Source organism: Diplotaxodon limnothrissa, linkage group LG3 (genome assembly GCF_057381915.1).
Source record: "Diplotaxodon limnothrissa isolate DT_005_m linkage group LG3, D_limnothrissa_male_GT1.1, whole genome shotgun sequence".
NCBI lineage: Eukaryota > Metazoa > Chordata > Actinopteri > Cichliformes > Cichlidae > Diplotaxodon > Diplotaxodon limnothrissa.
In genome coordinates, this window is record NC_140598.1 from 1,482,710 (window position 1) to 1,503,975 (window position 21,266).

At 41.5% G+C, this 21,266-nt stretch overlaps 1 protein-coding gene across 1 annotated transcript; it reads left to right on the forward strand.

Moving 5' to 3' along the window:
• The first annotated feature begins 2,160 nt into the window (after positions 1-2,160).
• On the forward strand, positions 2,161-21,064 carry LOC146634252 (butyrophilin subfamily 1 member A1-like). The gene is made up of 4 exons (XM_085349880.1): positions 2,161-2,354; positions 10,984-11,319; positions 13,080-13,409; positions 20,976-21,064. Exons 1-4 carry the CDS (start codon positions 2,294-2,296, stop codon positions 21,062-21,064), a joined length of 816 nt encoding a protein of 271 aa, XP_085206006.1. The 5' UTR covers positions 2,161-2,293.
• Positions 21,065-21,266: the final 202 nt, after the last annotated feature.

Consider the following 21,266-nt stretch of genomic DNA (forward strand, 5'->3'; position numbering starts at 1 on the left):
CAGCATGGTTAACACTGTTGCCGCACAGCAAGAAGGTCCTGAGTTTAATTCCGCCACCTGCCCGAGGTCTTTCTGTGTGGAGTTGGCATGTTCTCCCCGTGTTTGCGTGGCTTCTCGATGGGTATTTTGACTTTCTTCCACAGTCCAAAGACATTCAGTTAGTGGGGTTAAGTTAATTGGAAATTGCCCATAGGTGTGAATGCAGGTGCGAAAGGTTGCTTCAGGGTTGAAAACCTGAAGCAATGCAAATTAACCACAAGGCTCTATGTAAGTAGCTCCCTGATTGGTTGGAGAGAAACATGGATTCTCTGCATGGATCTTTCACTTGATTCGCTCGTTGGTAGATGATTCATTGGTGGGTCCACAACCCCCTTGGAGACACTTAAAATCTGGGACTTTCCACTAAATATTTAAAGAAACATAAAGAAGTGCCTATGCTTATCTTTGCAAGCTCTTTAGATGGCTGTTATAGTGTTCAGACTCCAGTACTACATTAACACGAATTCAATACATGCAGTCAGACTCAAGACCAGACATTAGAAATAAATCTTTCAGGTTTCAGGATGTGAAGAAATGGCACAGTGATCAAGTTACAGCACATTTTGGGAAAATAGTTTCCTGATAAATTTGTGCAGTAAAGAAAAATGTGGCAGTTTTGAATGTGAAAATGAAGTTAAGAGTATAGGTAAGCTGCACGTTAAGAAGAAATACGAAGAGTAATAGGGCAGAGATGTCAAGGCTGGGCATTATTACAATGTTCAAAGGCAAGTGGGTGTTTTTACATAATGTGCTATAATGTCAGGATGGAGCTGCGTGCTCCGGTGTGTACTGGCTCACTGTTGGTGGCTGCTTAGCAGGACTTGCCCCCCCACCTTCAGAAAATAATTCTGATTGTTACAGTGCCAGACAGGACAGGAAAAGTAAGACAAATTACTTAAAAAAAACCTGAAAAACCAAAGAACGAGAGCTTTAGTCAGGCTGGAATAAATAGCTTAAAGTCATTATTAAAATGGTAAAAGTTATTGTGATTATTGCAGGCAAATGGAAAGAGTAGAGCATATTGTTAGATTGTTATAAACACTGCCATCAGAGAGAAATATTAGTCGGAAATCTTCATAAGAACAAAAAATAATTTAAGGATAATTTATTTCTAGAAGTCTCTTTTTAGTTTTTGCTGCTATCTTTTGATTTAAAAAAAAAAACAGGAGGTGGTGCTGGTGGTGCTGTAGATTCTGCTCCATACTCCAATCTAAAGGCTGGCAGTAATGCACTTGGAAGTGAGTGGTCTGCTGCCTACCGCCATCAAAACATAGAAGAAAAAGAGCAGCATCAGCAGTAGTTATATGCCACATTGCTGGCATTAGAATGGGTGGAAGACAGTCGAATATCAAAAGTAATAATATGTAGTGAATCATTGTCGGCATTATTATGCATTGGAAAAGGAAATACAAGCAAATTCTGTATGAGTTTCCTTTTGCTCATCATAGATTGTGTGAAAAAGTAAAGATATTGTAATAATGTAGACTCTGGCTCATGTAGGTATTCTGGATAATGGAAGAGCAGATAGTTTTGCTAAGGAAGCTGTTATATGAGTAGATGTTGATGTGCAGATACCATTGTCTAAATCTGAAGGAAACAGTATGTAAGAATTTAAAATGGAAATGGCATGGGCTGATGAAATAAAAGGGAGACATTTATATAGATTGCAAAACACAATAGAAGTTCAGAGGAGTAGAGGATTAAATAGGTGGGAGGAGATAATTATAAGTAGAATATGAACAGGGCATTGCTTTCTCTATGGCACTATTTTTAAGATGGAGAAACATCCGACTGGGTTGTGTAATTGGTGTAATGCTAGAAAGCATTGAGCGTTTGCTTATTAGTTGCAGGAAATATGTCAGTCAAAGGAGAATGTTGAGGGTAGTAGTGGGTAGTACTACAGAAGTTTGAAAAGGTGACTGAGTGCTTAAGTCACGATGAAGGGAAAGGAGGGGTTTATCAGTTTTTGAGAAATACTGGACTCATCCAGTGGCTCTAAGGATTTGGAAGTGATGTAACAATAAACCCAGCAGAGGGCAGTAGTGCGACATCTTTGGATGCAAGCTGTTCCTAAAACGGATGAACAAGAAGGAGGAGCTGCGTTAGTATGAAATACTGGGAGGAGGAGCAAGAAGAGCTGAAAGGCAAAACATTATTAAATATGTAATCTGATGTGTTCAGGTTTAACCTCAGGTGAAAACAGCAGCAGACTTTTAGGACAAACTAGCTAACCTCCCTAACTCTCAGCAGAGACATGTCTGCTGTAACTGCGTCACTCTGCTCCGCTTTGGTGTTTGTCGTGTTCGTCTCTGCAGGTGAGGTTTCAGAATTTAACTGGATTAAAACACAAACTGAGGTCATTTGAGAAAAAATTGGCTGCATGGTAAAAATATTAATATTTGTTCGACTTTTTTAAAAGCAAACATTTTCCTGTGAGACAAACAGCTGGCAGCAGAGTTACTTTCATACTGGTTCAGTTTGTCCGTGTGTGCAGAGACTAATAAAGTCTCTCTCTATTCTGAATAATACATTCAGTTTGATACCGTGGAGCTGGTTAAAGAACAGCTGCGCATTTTTATTTATTTATTATTTTTCTTACCATTTTTTTTTGCTCTTTAAGGCATAAAATGAAAACTCTGAGCGATCAGCTGTGATTTTCAGCTTTACTGAAGACTTTATTTAAATCCCATGGACACAAAACAATAACAAGGGTTATGACAAAATAAGAGTCCGATCAGCAGAACTACAGAAGCCGTATCTCTGCTCTAACTGCGTCACTCCACTTTGATGTTTGTCATGTTTTTGTGTTTATTAACTCTTCCAAACTAAACTGTCCCCGAGATACATCAGCTGGTTTACATGTTACTAACAAACCCTTATTTTCATATTGTTTCAGTGTGTGTGAAGGAGACACGAGGCTGGGTGGACACTTAACATCTGTAATGCAGCTGTGACAGAGACAAAGAAGTGTAATGTGTGTGTCAGTAAGTAAGTAAGTAAAATTTTATTTATATAGCACATTTCTAGATAAAGGATCACAAAGTGCTTTACAAGGTATAGGCACAGATTAAAAAAAACAAAGTACAATCAAAAGTTAACAAAATGCAATTTTAAAAAGATGTGTTTTTAGCTGTTTTTTAAAAGTAATCAGCGAATCAGCAGATCTTAAGTTCTGAGGAAGAGAATTCCACAGTCTGGCGGCCACAGTAGCAAAAGCTCGATCACCCCTAGTTTTCAGTCTTGTATACTGAATAACAAGTAGGCCCTGACCACAAGACCTCAGAGACCTACTAGGGGCATAGGGCTGTAAGAGTTCAATGATGTATGATGGTGCTTGTTCTTGAAGAGCCTTAAATGTCAGAACCAGAATCTTAAAGTGGACTCTGAATTCGACAGGGAGCCAGTGTAACTGTATAAGCAACGGTGTTATATGTGAGTATTTCGATGTTTTCGTCAGAAGCCTTGCTGCAGCATTTTGGACAGTCTGCAGACGCTCCAGGGAACTTTTGTTTAGACATGTAAACAGTGAATTGCAATAGTCCAGTCGTGATGAAATAAAAGCATGAATAACAATCTCCAGTTCAGTATGAGATGTGTGTGATGTGTTGTAGTGTCAGGAGTCAGGATGCAGCTACAAAGCTTTCTGTTCAGTGTATACAAACAGCTGTAGCTCCATAAAGGCAGCATGCAGAGACTCACAGTGTCCTATACTGAGAGGCTGCTTTCTCTCACACATTATGTTCACTTATTACCAGCACATGTTGTTGTTCTGTGGAAGCTAACATCTTGGAGTTTCTGACACTTTGCATGTTTAGCATGAGGCTAAAATTCCCCCTCAGTGGGTCACTGGTGACCTGCTGGATGTTCAGAGGTTCATCAAATCCAACATGACTAAAAACTCAAATGTCAAAGGAAATAAACAAAATTTTAAAGTCAATCATTCTGATCGTGATTGTACTTTGACCTTTAACCTCTCGGCTCTGTGTTGTTTCCTCTTTCAGATCTGGAAATGATTACAGCTGAGTCTGGACAGGACGTCACTCTGCCGTGTCGAGCTCCAAACAACAACATCATATTTTTAGAGTGGAGCAGAGCTGACTTGGAGCCAAAATATGTCCTTTCATACTGGAATGGTCACTTTGATCCAGATCTCCAGCATCCATCTTTTAAGAACCGGGTGGATCTGCAGGACAGACAGATGAAGGATGGAGACGTGTCTTTGATTCTGAAGGATGTAACGATTAATGACGCTGGAATATACAGGTGTCGTCTCTTCATGGCAGAAACAGACTCATCGCAGCTCATCAGCATCATCAGCCTGAGTGTTGTTGTTCCTCCAGGTGAGTGTGTGTGTGATCAGAGGTGAAGCTGCTTCCTGGTTGTTGATGTTTGTTTGTTGTATGGATGAGCTGGTGGAAGTTAGAGGTAGACAGATGTTTCTCCAGCTGTTGTCTCTAACTCGTGTGTAAACGTCTGCTGTAACTGTGTCGGTCTACTTGAAAGGTGAAATCAGATCAGAATCAGAATCTTTATTAATGTAACAGAAGCCACACATTATAGAGGACACACTCTTGACCTACTGATCTCCAAAGGCCTGAGCATTTCAAAGGTTACTGTGTCTGATGTGGGCGTGTCTGATCATTACTGTGTTTTCTTTGAAAGTAAAATCTCAGCCCACACAAATATATCAACAGCAGTGATCACAAAACGGTGTATAACTGAACACAGTAGTGCAATTTTTAACCAGGTCTTCCCATTAACACCTGACCTGTCCAGAGGGTCAGTCAATGAGCTCGTCAATAGCTTCAATGCTAACATGTTAAATGTAATGGACACTATTGCTCCCATTAAGGTGAAGGTTATCTCTGGAAGGAAAAAGTCTCCATGGAGAAACTCCACACTGGTGAAAAATGAAAAAAGAGAGTGTAGGAAAGCTGAGCGCAGATGGAGAAAAACAAACCTCCAGGTTCATTATGACATTTATAAAGAGAAACTTCACAATTATAATTTACAACTGAGGAGTGCAAGGAGGTCCTACTTCTCTGACATCATCACTAAAAACAGCCATAATGCTCGGGTCTTATTTTCTACAGTTGACAGGCTAACAAACCCTCCTGTGTCAGTGGCAGCTGAACTTCATTCAACCATGGCCTGCAATGACTTTGCCAAATTCTTCACTGAAAAAATCCAAAAAATTAGACAAGCAATTGGTACATCAACAGCAGATCCAGGATATGTACTGTGTCCACCAAAAAACTGTTTAAACACCATGAAACAGTTTCAACCTATTAACAGCAAAGACCTGGAGGACATCTTAGGTCAACTGAACTCCTCCTCCTGCTGTTTAGATGTCCTGCCAACAAGTTTTTTCAAAAAGGTCTCAAAGACTTTAGAGTCAGACCTGTTACAGATCGTCAACTTTTCTTTATTATCAGGTGTGTTTCCAGAATCACTAAAAACTGCTGTAATCAAACCTATACTGAAAAAGGACAATCTTGACAAGACACAAATGAACAACTACAGGCCGATCTCAAATCTCCCGTTTTTAAATAAGATCATTGAAAAAGCAGTTTCTCAACAGCTCAGTTACTTCTTAAAACAGAATAATTGCTACGATGCCTTCCAGTCAGGTTTTAGACAGAACCACAGCACTGAAACCGCTCTGACCAAAGTGTTTAATGACATATGTCTGAATACAGACAGTGGAAAAATGTCAGTCCTAGTTTTACTGGATCTCAGTGCAGCATTTGATACAGTTGACCACAACATATTACTCAAACGACTGGAGAACTGGGCAGGTCTTTCAGGAACTGTACTAAACTGGTTCAAAACATACGTAGAAAACAGGAAATACTTTGTATCAATAGGTAACTTCACATCTGAGCAGACAAGTATCACATGTGGAGTTCCCCAAGGTTCCATCTTGGGACCCCTTCTGTTTAACATCTACATGCTCCCACTGGCACAGATTATAAAGAACAACAAAATAAACTACCACAGCTATGCAGATGACACACAAATATATATCACAATGTCACCAGGAGACCGAGGCCCTGTACAGGCTCTTGGTAAATGCATTGAGGAAATCAATGACTGGTTGTGCCACAATTTTCTCCAGCTAAACAAAAACAAAACTGAGGTAATAGTCTTTGGCGCCAAAGAAAAACGATTACAGGTCACCAGAGAACTTCAATCTATACATCTAAAAACCACAAACCAGGCGAGAAATTTGGGTGTAGTGATGGATGCAGACCTAAACTTAGAAAAACACATTAAGACAATAACAAAGTCAGCTTACTATCACCTCAAGAATATATCAAGGATAAAAGATCTGATGTCTCAACAGGACCTGGAAAAACTAGTCCATGCATTCATCTTTAGTAGGTTTGATTACTGTAACAGCATCTTTACAGGTCTACCTAAAACATCAGTCAGACAACTACAGCTCATTCAGAACTCTGCTGCTCGAGTCCTCACTAAGACCAAAAAAGTGGACCACATCAGTCCAGCTCTGAGGTCCTTACACTGGCTGCCTGTCCGTCAGAGGATAGACTTTAAAGTTCTGATGCTGGTCTATAAAGCTCTGAATGGTTTAGGACCAAAATACATCAATGACCTCCTGACCCAGTATGAACCTTCCAGATCCCTCAGGTCATCTGGATCCGGTCTTTTATCAGTTCCCAGAGTCAGAACCAGACACGGAGAAGCTGCATTCAGCTTTTATGCTCCTTATATCTGGAACAAACTCCCAGAAAGCCTCAGATCAGCTGAAACACTCAGTTTATTTAAATCCAGGTTGAAGACTCACCTGTTCTCAGCTGCATTTGAATAAAGCACCAAATCCACACTTTTAAGCTTAAATTTCAAAACTTACATTTAACTACTGATTTTATCTACTGTTCTGATTTTATCTGTTTTGACTTTTGATTTTATATACTGCTTTGTTTGTTTGTTTGTTTGCTTGTCTTAATCAATTTTAAATCATGCTTTTTATTTGTTTTTGTTTTCAATGTCTCTGTAAAGCACTTTGAATCACCTTGTTGTTGAATTGTGCTATATAAATAAACTTTCCTTGCCTTAATCCCTAAAGAAATTATGTGTGTTTACAGTTGCAGACAGATGGCCACAGGCAGGAATGATTTCTTGTGTCCTTTAGTGGTGCATCATGGGTAATCTCAGTCTCTCACTGAACGAGCTCCTGTGACTGACCAACATGTCATGGAGTGGGTGGGAGGTGTTATCCAACATTGTCTTTATCTTGGACAGCATCCGCCTCTCCGACACCACCTTGAGGGAGTCCAGCTCCATCCCCACAACATTGCTGGCCTTACGGATCAGTTTATTAAGTCTGTTGGCATCTGCGACCCTCAGCCTGCTCCCCCAGCATGCAACAGCATAGAGGATCGCACTGGCCACAACAGACTCATAGAAAATCCTCAGCATTTTCTGGCAGATGTTGAAGGACCTCAGTCACCTCAAAAAATAGAGACGACTCTGGCCCTTCCTGTAAAGTGCTGTGGTGTTTTTAGCCCAGTCCAGTTTATTGTCAATGTGTACTCCAAGGTATTTATAGTCCTCCACAATGTCAACACTGACCCCCTGGATTGAAACAGGGGTCAAGTGTTTCCTGGTCTTCCTGAAGTCCACGATCAGTTCCTTGGTCTTTGCCACGTTGAGCTGCAGATGATTCTGCTCACACCACGTGACAAAGGAGTCGACCACAGCCCGGTACTCTGTCTCATCATCCCTGCTGATGCATCCAACCACCGCAGAGTCATCAGAAAACTTCTGAAGATGGCAGGTCTCTGTGCAGTGGCTGAAGTCTGTGGTGTAGAGGGTGAAGAGGAAGGGGGAGAGGACAGTCCCCTGTGGTGCCCCTGTGTTGCTGATTACTTTGTCAGACACACACTTTGGAAGACACACATATTGTGTGTCAGGTAATAAACAATCCAGGACATCAGAGAAGCATCCACCTGCATTGCTGTTAACTTATCACCCAGGAGGGTCGGCCTGATGGTGTTGAAAGCACTGGAAAAGTCAAAAAACATGACCCTCACAGTGCTCGCCGGATTGTCCAGCGGGGGATCCTGATGTGGTCTGACTATAGGTTTTAGCTGGTCCAAGATGAGTCTTTCCAGTGTGTTCATCATGTTGGAGGTCAGTTACACAGGCCTGTAACCCTGGGGGCTGCTGGGATCTTTGGTACAGAGATCGACAGACCACGTGACTTTCGCGCATTGCATTGTGGGTACGAGTGGCAACACAATCAAAACATTGCATCAAGCACAGCATTTCCAGCACCGGTAATCCTTAATTCTGCGGTTTTAATCCCTACTTGCATTTTATTTGCCCCAAAAACAGTTCTGTACAAAACGATGGAGAACACAGCAGCTCCGTACAAAGACAGACGTGACGAAAAGGCAAAAAAAAGTACGAGGAAAAAAATCAAAGGGGTGAAAGGGTCAGACCCATACGAGCATACAGAGTGGCGTTTCATCATTCACATATTTATTATTATATGGTCCTAAGTGTGAGTTCATACACTCACAAAATGTTTGGTAACTTCAGATCCTGCAACAAGCCCAGGTCCAGTTTACTTTGGTGATTTGGACGATTCCATCTCACAGCTGTTGCTACATTTTTTTCCTTTGCATTGGCCTGTACAGGAGATAATCTAATTGTTGTCATTATTTATAACTGGCGTTATTGTTTCATTCTGTTATAGAATCTTACAAGAAAGAGGCAACGTTGTATTCCATTATGCTTTATTAGCTGCTGTGGTAAAAACAAATCAACAATGCGACAACAATAAAAGAAAAAACAACATTGCAAAACAACATAGTGGAAAACCGTTATTCATGACTTGATTGCTTCAATACAACACTTGGGCACATATATGCAGACGTTTCGTGGCTGTTTCGATATCGCTCTCTCTCTTCACTGATCAGATCTGACTGTGGTAGCAGCTTTAAACTCGGTATGACCCAGGCTGATAGAGGGGGTCCAGTCTGGATTATTCCAGCATTTTGTTTCTGGTTTTCCTACAAATCACAACAAACATTAGCCCGCAAAGCCACAGTGAACAAAGCAGCATAGCAACAAATTCAATTCAAATCAATATAAGACTTATTTGTAACCTACATCAACAATTATGTTATGATAAATTACGTAATAACTACAAAGGAAGACTGACCTTTGTAGAAATGCTTGGAGCAGACTAACATGTGAGCTGGAGTGTTCTGGGACGTTATATTTGGTCTTCAAATGGCTGCAATCCAGGCCATCCGTCAGCTTTTTGTTACTTCGGAAACATGACATGAACAATTTCTCTTCCACGATGGAATCCGCTTAAAACCGATCTCTTTACCCGTCGGCTTCCCGTCACTGTCATGCGACCGGCTATTGCAGTTAATAATAGAACAGCTTCTTGCCATTCTTTGTGTTTCTTTGCTGTGTTACTGTTTTCTTGTGAAAGGCTGCGTTCACTAGTACCACTTACCACTCCTACAATCCTTCAACCTTTTGCGGTTTTGTCGTCACATTTTCGAGCTCTATTGTCTTTAGCCTCTCTGATCTTGTCCTTTAGTAACACCTGGACCCTTCTAGTCATTGAGGTTGGTGGGACAGACCACATACTGTGTGAAAGCTGGCAGTGACATGGTTGAAGTACCCCAATGTTGCAAAAAAGGCACTGGAGTGGTGAGACTAACCGGGCTATGGCAGAGTGGATAGTGTTACATGCTGGCAGAGGGAGGAACATAAGCAGCCCCCAAGATTACATGGGTAAATTCCCTGGGCAAATAATACAGCCTGAGTCCAACAGTGCACAGTTCAGTGTCCAGGCAGCATTCTTTGAATGATATGTGGGCAAGTTTACACCACCGGTTGTTAACAAGAAGAGCAAGCTCCCCTCCTTTCTGCTTACCGCTCACGGCACTGACCCTGTCCGTCCGAACAATGTGGAAGCCTTCCACGGACGTGTTATCGTCGGGAATGTCCTGATGTATCCATGATTCTGTGAAACACATCAGGCTACACTCCCGATATTCCCTCTGACTCTGTGCTAGCATCGTTAGCTCATTAATTTTATTTACTAACGACTGAACATTTCCCATTATGATAGACGGCAGACACGGTTTGTACCTCCTCCTCACTTCAAGCATCCCCTGTCTCGCTGTCTCCTTCCTTCTCCTCTTCTGTCCTCCACCTCTGCATCCTTGGTGTGTTCTCCTCCAGATTTCAGCTGGCACGTCTGTGGGTCTGAGTACTATCAGCTGCTCTCTCGAGTAAACAGCCCGTGCAGTATGTAGAAGTTGTGCTGTGGTCCTGTTGCTCGATAAAAGGAACATTTTCCAACCCCAAGTAGATCAAAAACTCTCTCAATCCACATGATTGAAATAAAGTTATTAAAACAGACGCAAGTACAAGTAAAAATAAAAAAAGTAAGAAAAAAGCTAGACTAAAGAGAAAAAGCGGGAACAACTGGAAAAGGCAGCATGCTTGTTGACACATGTGCACTACAACCTAGTGCACACCTGGAAATCTAGCTGGTACAAACCAAATGATGTTTATATCTGTGATAAAGATTATGTGTCTGGTTTACATGTGAATGATTCGTTTAGAATTATTATTTTTTATATGGACTCAGTTTTTCTGTGTGTATGAAGGACATGCAAGACTGATTGGGCACTTAACATCTGTAATACAGCTGTGACAGAGACAAAGATGTCTAATGTGTGTCAGTGTGATGTGTTGTAGTGTCAGGAGTCAGTATGCAGCTACAAAGCTTTTTGTTGCTGACATCCAGGAACATATACAACAATTTGTTGCTTATTTCTTTTGACTCAAATGTCGAAGGAAAAAAACAAAATGTATAAAGTCAGTCATTCTGATCATGATTGCACTTTGACCTTTAACCTCTCTGCTCCGTGTTTCCTCTTTCAGTCCAGAAAACCATTACAGCTGAGTCTGGACAGGACGTCACTCTGACATGTCGAGCTCCAAACAACAACATCATATTTTTAGAGTGGAGCAGAGCTGACCTGGAACATAATTATGTGTTTTTGTACCGGGATGGTTACTTTGATCCAGATGACCAGCATCCATCTTTTATGAACCGGGTGGATCTGCAGGACAGACAGATGAAGGATGGAGACGTGTCTTTGATTCTGAAGGATGTGACGATTAATGACGCTGGAACATACAGGTGTCGTGTCTTCATGGCAGAAACACACTCATCGCAGCTCATCAGCATCATCAGCCTGAGAGTTGATCCTCCAGGTGAGTGTGTGTGTGATCAGAGGTGAAGCTGCTTCCTGGTTGTTGATGCTTGTTTGTTGTATGGATGAGCTGGTGGATGTCAGAGGCAGACAGATGTTTCTCCAGCTGTTGTCTTTGTGGCTGGTAGTCTAGAGTTCACTTGTGTTCACTTATTACCAGCACATGTTGTTGTTCTGTGGAAGCTAACATCTTGTAGTTTCTGACACTTTGCATGTTTAGCATGAGGCTAAAATTCCCCCTCAGTGGGTCACTGGTGACCTGGTGGATGTTCAGAGGTTCATCAAATCCAACATGACTAAAAACTCAAATGTCAAAGGAAATAAACAAAACATTTACCCTCCTAGGACCTGGCATTCACATATGTGGACATCACATTTTGGGTGGTCTAGACCAGAACACTAAATTTTGCTCTACAAGGATATTCACTTACGAGCAGTGTTGGGTAAGTTACTTTTAAAAAAGTAATTAATTACTAATTACTTAATCAATATTGTATTTAAAATACTTATCTAATTACTGTGTCTGAAAAGTAACTTAATTACTTAATAAGTAATTTAACTAAATACTTCTTAAAATCCCTATAAACCTTGAGTGGACAAACAATAGAAATTAAACTCTTTACATAATAAATAATTTTTTTTTAAAGACGGAGACTCTACAGCAACCTTTTCTGTGCCACGGACCGGTTTATGCCCGACAATATTTTCATGGACCGGCCTTTAAGGTGTCGTGGATAAATACAACAAAATAAAACTATTACCGGTACTGAAAAAAGAAGATTTATTCATAACACACGTGAAAAGACCCAGGAAAACCGAGTTAACGATAAAAACGATAACAAAATAACACTGAAAACCGATAAAAACCCTGAAAACCAGACATTTCACACCCGAGCCTCAACTCTCGCGGCCCGGTACCAAACGACCGGTCTGTGGCCCGGGGGTTGGGGACCGCTGCTCTACAGTACGCAGCGGCAGCATCTCTTCCACAGCCTGCAATCATTCTTTAAGCTCACCTTCAGACGCTTTCTGTGCTGCTGAAGTAAAATCAGGTTTTGCTGCTTAGCAGGAGCTGCCGCGGTGTTATCCATGGATGATGAACAAGGATCGCTCAGAAGTGTTCGTCTATGCTCCGTGTCCATGTCATGAAACAGCCACTCGCTTCAGCGAGTCAGACAGCTTCTGCTGTAGAATACGACTGTGCAGCAAACTGGCGCGAAATGACGCGCAGCTGCACTACAGCCATGTTAAAGAGCAGAGTTTACTTCTACGTTTAGAAGATAAATTATTGAAATTAAATAATGGTATTCAGCGAGTTTAATTATTTTACAATGTAACACAAGTACATTGTAAGTAACTGTAATTAAAATACCTAAAAATGAACAGTAATCAGTTACTCTACTTTTTCAGTGGAAAAGTAATTTAATTACAAAAAGTAATTTAATTACAGTAACGTGTTACACCCAACACTGCTTGCGAGGACATTATACTGCCGCCGTCCTATCAAAATTTAAAACAAATGTCCTCATATGTGGATCTCATTTTACTCAGAAACTCAGGAAAAAATAATGCTATTTATTTATGCTTGCTAAAAAGATAATTCTTTGTTCTTACATTCATAGGGTCCCAATCAGTCCAAATAGCAAAGAGAAATTAAAAATGCATGTCATGAAAGAGTTTCAGGAGGTTAAAGTCAGTCATTCTGATCATGATTGCACTTTGACCTTTAACCTCTCGGCTCTGTGTTGTTTCCTCTTTCAGTCCAGAAAACCATCACAGCTGAGTCTGGACAGGACGTCACTCTGACATGTCGAGCTCCACGAGGCAAACCCATCAGAGCTGTGAAGTGGAGCACAGCTGACCTGGGAGATGAATATGTGCTTTTGTACCGGGATGAGCAGCTGGATCCAGATCTCCAGCATCCAGCTTTTAAGAACCGGGTGGATCTGCAGGACAGACAGATGAAGGATGGAGACGTGTCTTTGATTCTGAAGAATGTGACGATTAATGACACTGGAACATACGAGTGTCGTGTCTTCATGGCAGAAACACACTTATTGAAGCTCATCAGCCTGAGAGTTGATCCTCCAGGTGAGTGAGTAGAGTTGAGTGAGTGGTCGTGTCCAAATTCATGGGCTGCATTCTCCTGAGGACCTGGCCTTCGCGGTCTACGTGGGCCGGGTCCTCAGAAGATCGGGTAGGCCGGAAGTAAACGGCCGTGAAATTGGACGGTCTAGCCTTCTGATTAGCGTCACCGCTGTCTCGGTGGAGTTTAATAAACTCGGCCGTCTGCTCCTTGCTGTCTAAAATATAACAGGACACTGGCGTAAACTCTCGACGTCTCATACTTCTGTTTAATCAGTTTTCTGTTTGACGTTTAGTCAGCTGTGTAAAAACCAAGGAGGAACCCACCCGGAGGATTAATAAAGTCTTATTTTATCTAATCTAATAACTTTAATCTCAGCCAAACCGATTTACTCACGAACAAACAAAACACTGAAAAAAGCCCAACAATAACATTTGTAGGTTGTCTAAGTGATTTATATATTACGTTTGTCACGGCCGGGCGGGTTACACACAGTAATTCGGCGTGCCCGTGTGGCGTGCTGGCTAGACCCAAGCGCGGCGAAGGCTAGCGGTGGGTTTGGAGCAGGCACGCAGTTATTCTAGTAACGATCAGTGCACGAAGCGTGGCTTCGGAACGGTCGTTACCGACAGAGAGCGAGCGGAGCCGGGAAGAGAAAAAGGATTGAAGGGATAATCACTCACGGTTGCTGAATCAGGCGGAGACTGACGTCGGCAGAGTTTCGGAGCTCCTGACACGAAGAGAATGATGTCTGAGCGGCGAACAGGTGGGTGGCGTCTCTCTTTTAACCCCGGCCCCGTGATCAGCTGATCACAGCTGATCACCGGCTGACACCCGAGCAGCGAAAGTCCGCGGTGATCTGAAAATGATGTGCCGGGAGTTGTGCCATTCTCAGCCGCATCAGTAAGCCTCGAGCTCCCGGCTAGCTATCGAGCTGGTGGGTAGCAGACGTCTCCGAAAACGTCGAAGCACTTTAGCAAAGATGCGATATCTTGATAAACCGAGCAGATATTTGATGTTTACACAGCTACTTTCTCGCCTGAAAATATGTTAAAAGTTTATTTTGTGACCCAGAAAGATTAATAAGAGTAATTTTTAAAACTTAGTAGCGGCCGCCATTAGCCGGAAACTGGAGCTTGGCTGGGCCGCGCTATGAATTCTGGGATATGGTGGGCCACGAAGGACACACCCGACCCATCCTTCAAATTCGGAAAAAGGAGCACGCATTTGTCGGCTGCATTCGGAGGGGTCTACGAATTTGGACAGCCTTCGGCGCGTCGCTGTGACGTAATCGGTCTACAAATGCGGCCTCAGGAGGATGCAGCCCATGAATTTGGACACGACAAGTGTGTGATCAGAGGTGAAGCTGCTTCCTGGTTGTTGATGCTTGTTTCTAAAGATGTTGTTGATGAGACTTTGTAGAAAGCAGCTGGTCTGAGTGATGTGATCAGTAGATAATGTCTGACAGCAGTTTGAAGAGCAAATGTTCTGTTCTTCACTCATCACCTGCCTGACAGCTGACACCTGTTTCTCACCTGCAGGTCACACAGGAGGACTCAGAGTGGATGGATCTGTTGGACTGCTCATTGGTCTGAATGTTTTTGCCGTGTTTCTTGTTGCTGTTGTTATTGTTTTTGTGATCTATAGAAAATATGAACGACAGAACCGGGATTTTAACTCCTACTAACCTCTAACCTTAGGAGGTAGAAATGTCTCAGAGCTTTTTCCAGCTTTGAGTCTGCTGCCGCTGTTCAGAGTTCTGGCTGTTGTCAGTGTTTAAAATCATACAGAAACAGACGAACTGAGCACAGACAACAGGCCCACAAACACTGTATGTATATTTCATTTTTACTCAATGTTTTTGTCTTGAGGTTTAAAAGATTGTCGATCAACAGACCAAACGGCCTCTTCGGACATGCAAACAAGAAGTGTTGGCTCCACCTTTAAAGAATAAGAGGAAGTGAAGCGATCATCCATCTTTGATTCCTGGTTCACACTAAAACGCGAGGAGTCGCTTTTCTTCTTCTCTGATGTGTTTGTGTCTCCTCGTCTGAAGGAAGCATAGCTGTGTCCTTAGCAGCAGAGTTTAACCTTCAGCTTTAATAGAAGGCCACAGCTGGAGGATAAACAAGTCTTCCTTTTAATACAACTTTGCTATCAGTAAATTACAGAGAAACCTCAGTCAGCATATGTAAACACTCACTCACTGTTTTAACTGCTCCCTTCTCTTATTTCCTACAATGCATCCTAAATTACTCACATCTTACTCCCTCTCACTGGAGGAGAGGAGTCAAGGAAACAAGAATTTAAGTGGACCACAGGTGCAGTCCAGCTACAGCTGTGTTTATGATCTCAGGTGTTGCAGTGTTCATCACATGTTTGGTTTTTATGCGGACTTTAAATTCACAACATGGATCAAAGTGAAAGACTTTGAAGGACAGACAGTTTAACTCTGTGTTCAAGGAGTCTTCCTCCCTCCATGGTTGTACTTGTGTGTCACACCTCTTTGACACATTAAAAACAAAAGAAGCTTCTGGGAAGGATCACCTGCGCAGCCTCCTCTCTCCCCCGTCCTCCACATGTGTTTCTAATACATCCTACAACATGAGAGAAGCATCACTGATGATCTGCTTGTATCCATGTTAGTGTTAAAGTCCAACATCTCCCTCTAGTGGCCATATATTAACCATGTGTGAGCATGGTGTTAATGTAAACTCTGACACATTTTCTCTTATGACTTTAGTATGAAGGTAAACATCAAAATTGCAACATCAAGGGTTTTTTGTTTCTTTATGTAAAATGTGAAATCTTGTTCAGTTGTAACTTGTGTGTTTAATATTATACTTACTGAGTGTTGTTCAGTGTGAGCTGGACTGTGTGTTTGTGGTCTGTGGTTAACTGAAGCTAACAGCTTTACAGTCACCCAGCATCCTGTTTCTGAGGACAGGGCTGATTATTTTAAACACTAGAAGGAGCCTGGATGAGTAAAAATATTAAATAAAGACACTGAGATGTCAGTGTCTTTATTTAAATTGTGAATCTGACTTTTATAAAATTGATCATTTGGTAGTTTCTGTAACATCCTGACATGTTGAACATCATATCACACTCAGAAATATGCATGAAAAACTTGCTCCACTTCAACATTATTTATCAACGATGTTTCTCCACCATCTTTTTTGCAATTTCCAAATAAATGTGGTTTTATTCAAATTTAGTGATAACTTATTTCTATCAAACCATGTTTTCAGTTGAAGCATTTCTTGTGTGAAAATTCACAAAAGCTGCTGTAAATTCTCTCCAGCAGAGAAAATATTTACCTCATCCACAAATAAAATAAACTGTAATATCCAGATGTTTTACATTTATGATTAATGTACAGCATAGGTGTCAAACTCTGGCCCGTGGGCCAAATTTGGCCCGCAGCCTAATTACATTTGGCCCGTGAAGCCATACCAAATTACTATTAGAGCTGGCCTGCTGGTATCATACAGCTAATATATATATTGTTTAGTATTAAGCTTTGCTCGTTCCATATTCAGTTTTTCAGCTAAACGTGTTTGAGTCCATAAGAAAAGATTCATTCTTATATCTGGAGGAAGATTTTTTTTCAATAAATATTAACGTTAGCCCGCGACTTTGTTTGAATTTTGGCCCACTGTGTATCTGAGTTTGACACCCCTGATGTACAGGATAAATGTGTGAAACAGAAAATTTAAGTTGTTCTGGTTGATTGACTTTAATGATATTGAATTGATAAGAAAATAAAGACTAAACCACAACCTCAGCCTAAAAACATCTGGCAAGACATTTGGTGTCTTTAATGATTTGTTCAATTTGTTGTAAAGAATAAAAATCATTCTCTAGTAGTTGTTGTTGAATATTTGCTCAGTTTGTTGTTTTATATGACTTCAAAGTCCATTTTCTGTTGTTTAATTCTTAGGTAAATTAAAGCAACGTGAGTATAGGAAATAAACTTTCATTATTTTCTTTAATTCAAATGACAGTGGCATATTGCAATTGTGTTTTATTAAACTACATAAACAGGGAGCAGCTAAATCTGTGGCGAGGACCTGTGTTCTTGAATAGGTGACTTTAGTTCTCACAAAGCATGTAAGTCGCCTCAAGGCTCTTGATGCGACTGTTGTTGTGATTTGACGCTGTATAAACAAAATTGAATATTTTATTTACTGTTCCTCAGCCTGTGAAGCATTGATGGTGTCTCTCAGTATTTAAGGTGGAGTTGGGCTAAGAAAAAAACACAAAGCTGAAGGTTTTTATTGTCTGATAAACCACAAAGTCATGAACATGTGACTCAGACTGGATTAACTTCTGGATCACATCTTCTGAACCAGCTCAGAGCTCCTGAAAAAAAAAAAAAAGCTGAGGAGAGACCCGGATGGGATTCACCCACAACAACATGCCTGCAGGCTCCTCTGGGAGACAGCGATAGCAGACTGAGGCTACATCTACATCTTCCGGATAAATTTGAAAAGTGTTTTCGTCTGAAAACGCTCCACGTCCACACTATCGTTTTCAGTCGTTCTGAGTTTTCCGTTCACATTGAAACGACTAATCGCCCTGTGTCATTTCTGTCTGCTGTTTATTTATTTTTCAGCTCCTTAAAACATCAAAAAGGCAAAATGTTGAGGAAAAACAAGTTTTTTAAATGAATTGACAATGAGGTGGAGCTCTTGCTGCGAGTAACACAAAAGTACAAAAGTGAGTTAGAATTAAAGATTTTGAAGGGAAGCTATCTGGAGCATGTACAAATTGATATTATCTTTAATAGGGCTGTCAAAATTGAGAGCAAACAAAACAACTGCTGTTTAATTCCCTCTGCCAACTTAGTTTAATTGTTCACATGACTGCATCATATGACTAACTAGTTTCCAAAAGTCTCCGGTTTCGCTGTCCACTTCAAATCGCTCAGTTTTCCTTGACCAAAAACGTCTTCTCGATGTGGACACATCTCCAAAACAGAGAGAAAAAGTTGACTTTTATGACCTGATCCACATCAAAGAGTTTATGTTGATCAGAACAGTTTCAAGAAAACTTTCCCCCACCATTTGTCTGCTCTTTTTCCTGGATTACTTATTACTACTTACGAAATGTGCAGGCTAAGAAGAGATGGAAAAGAGGCTTTAGGGCCAGCATGCAGGTACACATTAGATGAGCCTCTAGATCGGAGATTCCCCAACTGGTCTGGAGTTTTTGCTGCCAGTTACCCTTCTGGATTTGGTTGGAAATGCGTACTCACAGCCACTGAAGCCTGGATTCTTCTTGTCTGATTTTCTGGATTCTGTCAATTACCTGTAAACTGCTGTGCCCTCGTAGCTTGCATTGCAAAACCAGTGGCTGGTCCTGCTGTTAGTTCCACTTCCACAAGCTGATGTGGAACCTCTTGAACACCCACTCCATCGCCAACAAATCCTTCTCCCTGAATGAGATTTCCACAGGAACAAAGTTGGATTTTCTGTTTCTCTCTGAAACATGGCAGAGGGATGGTGAGGTTATTAACCTAAACCAACTGCGCCCTACTGGCTGCCTCCTACTTGGGCGCCCCCTGTTTCAGTCACCGTGGTGGAGGACTTGCTGTCGTCTTTAAGGACAGTTACACATGCAAGTATCCAAACAATCAAGGTTGGCTCTATGAACATGTTTTATTGTGTTTTCATTTATCACCCTCCTCTGCTTCTTAATTCAGATCAAACTGAGGTTATTGTACTCGGCCCTGAAAAGCTTAGAAATATGGTATCTAACCAGATTCTTACTCTGGATGGCCGCTAACTTTCTGCTTCTTAATTCAGATCAAACTGAGGTTATTGTACTCGGCCCTGAAAAGCTTAGAAATATGGTATCTAAGCAGATTCTTACTCTGGATGGCATTACCTTGGCCTCCAGTAATGCTGTGAGGAACCTTGGAGTCATGTTTGACCAGGACATGTCCTTCAACGCACATATTAAACAAATATGTAAGACTGCTTTCTTCCATTTGTGCAACATCTCTAAAATTAGAAATATCCTGTCTCAGAGTGACGCTGAAAAACTAGTTCATGCATTTATTACTTCCAGGCTGGACGACTGTAATTCATTATTATCAGGATGGCCTGATAATAATGGCCCCGCCCCTTATAGAATATGATGTAACACTATAGATCAACTTAGCTCAGAATATATAAAGCATATAAACAGTTACAGCAATATGATGCAACAAACACAGCAGCTACTGATCCAAAATACTCAAAGCTTCATAGAACTGAAACCAACATTTATTTTAGCTCCATCCTGCTGCTGATACAGACTTTAGGTTTCTGAACATTAAACTTGTTGCTGCCTTTCATAGTGTTTCACATTGAAAAGCAAATCTTCTTTCAAATTTTAGGCCAATCTCTAAACTAACCTTCTTGTCCAGAATCATGGAAAAAGTTGTGTTCCTTCAGCTGCAGGCTTATCTGGAAATGAATGACATCTCAGAAACATGTTAGTCTGGTTTCAAAGCACTACTGTTTCACTGTTTGCCATAGACACTGGATAGAGGCCTCTTTCCTTCTTGCTTCCTGTGGTGCTTGTAGCTTGAGCATGCACTGCTGCTCAGCTTTTTGTAAATCACATGACTTACAAAAAACTGAGCAGCAGAGGAAGGGAGGTCACTCCAGGGTCCACTCACACATTGTTGTACCCTCCCTCTGCTGCTCAGCTTTTTGTAAATCACATGACTTACTGTAGCCGGATGGGCTACTCGCCCTTCTTTTTCTCTCTCTCTCGCTCGCTCTACCACCCTCGCTCTCTTTCCGCTGCACTCGCTCCTTGTATCATGTGATTGGGTGAATTAGGAACCCACCTGCATATTGATTACAGGGTGGTGTTTTCCCGTATAAAGCTAAGCCGATGTTTTGTTGGATTAATTCCTCCCGAGCTTCTGGTGCGATACAGCAGTAAATGCTGGCGTACTGCAACGGACTGATCAGCAAGAGCCGATTATATGACAGCTACAGCCGTCTGTTTAATTCTGCCATTGCGGAGAGAGGTGTTCGTGTTATCCCCACCAATGAGAGTATAGTGCCTCCGGTCCTGGGGGTTTCACTGCTGTACTCACCTCTCCATGGCAAATTGCCCAACCTAAATTGGAAGAGTGAACTGCCTTCTCAGCTGCTGTTGTGAACTCCTCCTTGGTGGAGTCTGCTCTCTTGTCTTGTCTTATCTTGTTTTTATTAAGTAGGCTTACCTTTTTTTGGGTTCGCCTGGTGTTCTATTTTACCCTGGACTGTTGCTCGTACCCACACTTCTGTGATCGGGCTGAAGTGATTCTCTGCCCGAGTGTCGTGCTGGGACTCTAAATCGCCTGGGTGGCCGGTCTCAGCCGGTGGGGAGCCAGACCGGCCTACGCCTGAGAATAATTATTACCAGCACGAGTGGTAGTTTGGCCCGTGGGGAATAAGCCTTTCCTGTGTGTGTGTGTGTGTGATTTCTTTTATTAAAGTGTGTTTTAGTCTTTTTATGATCTGTAGCGAGCCTGACGCTCAGTGTCCTTTTATCCTTTTAACATATTTTTCTGTGTTTCATTTCAGTGAAGGAGGACGAGCCAGTGGCCCTGGGACCTCAGGTGGTGGGTCGTTTTCACACTTTCTTTTGTACAGCACTGGGTGGTCTGCAGTGATTCTTTTTGTGTGATTTTCTTTTGGTTCCACGGCTGCTGGTAAGTCCAAGTTCCACGATTGTTTTATTTTTACTGTAGGACACTGTCAATAATGACGCTACATCTTGACTTTTAATATTTTATTTATAAAATATTATTTATAATATTTTATTTATTTCTATAAATAAAACTGTTTTAATATTGGAAGCCAACCTGCCTCAGT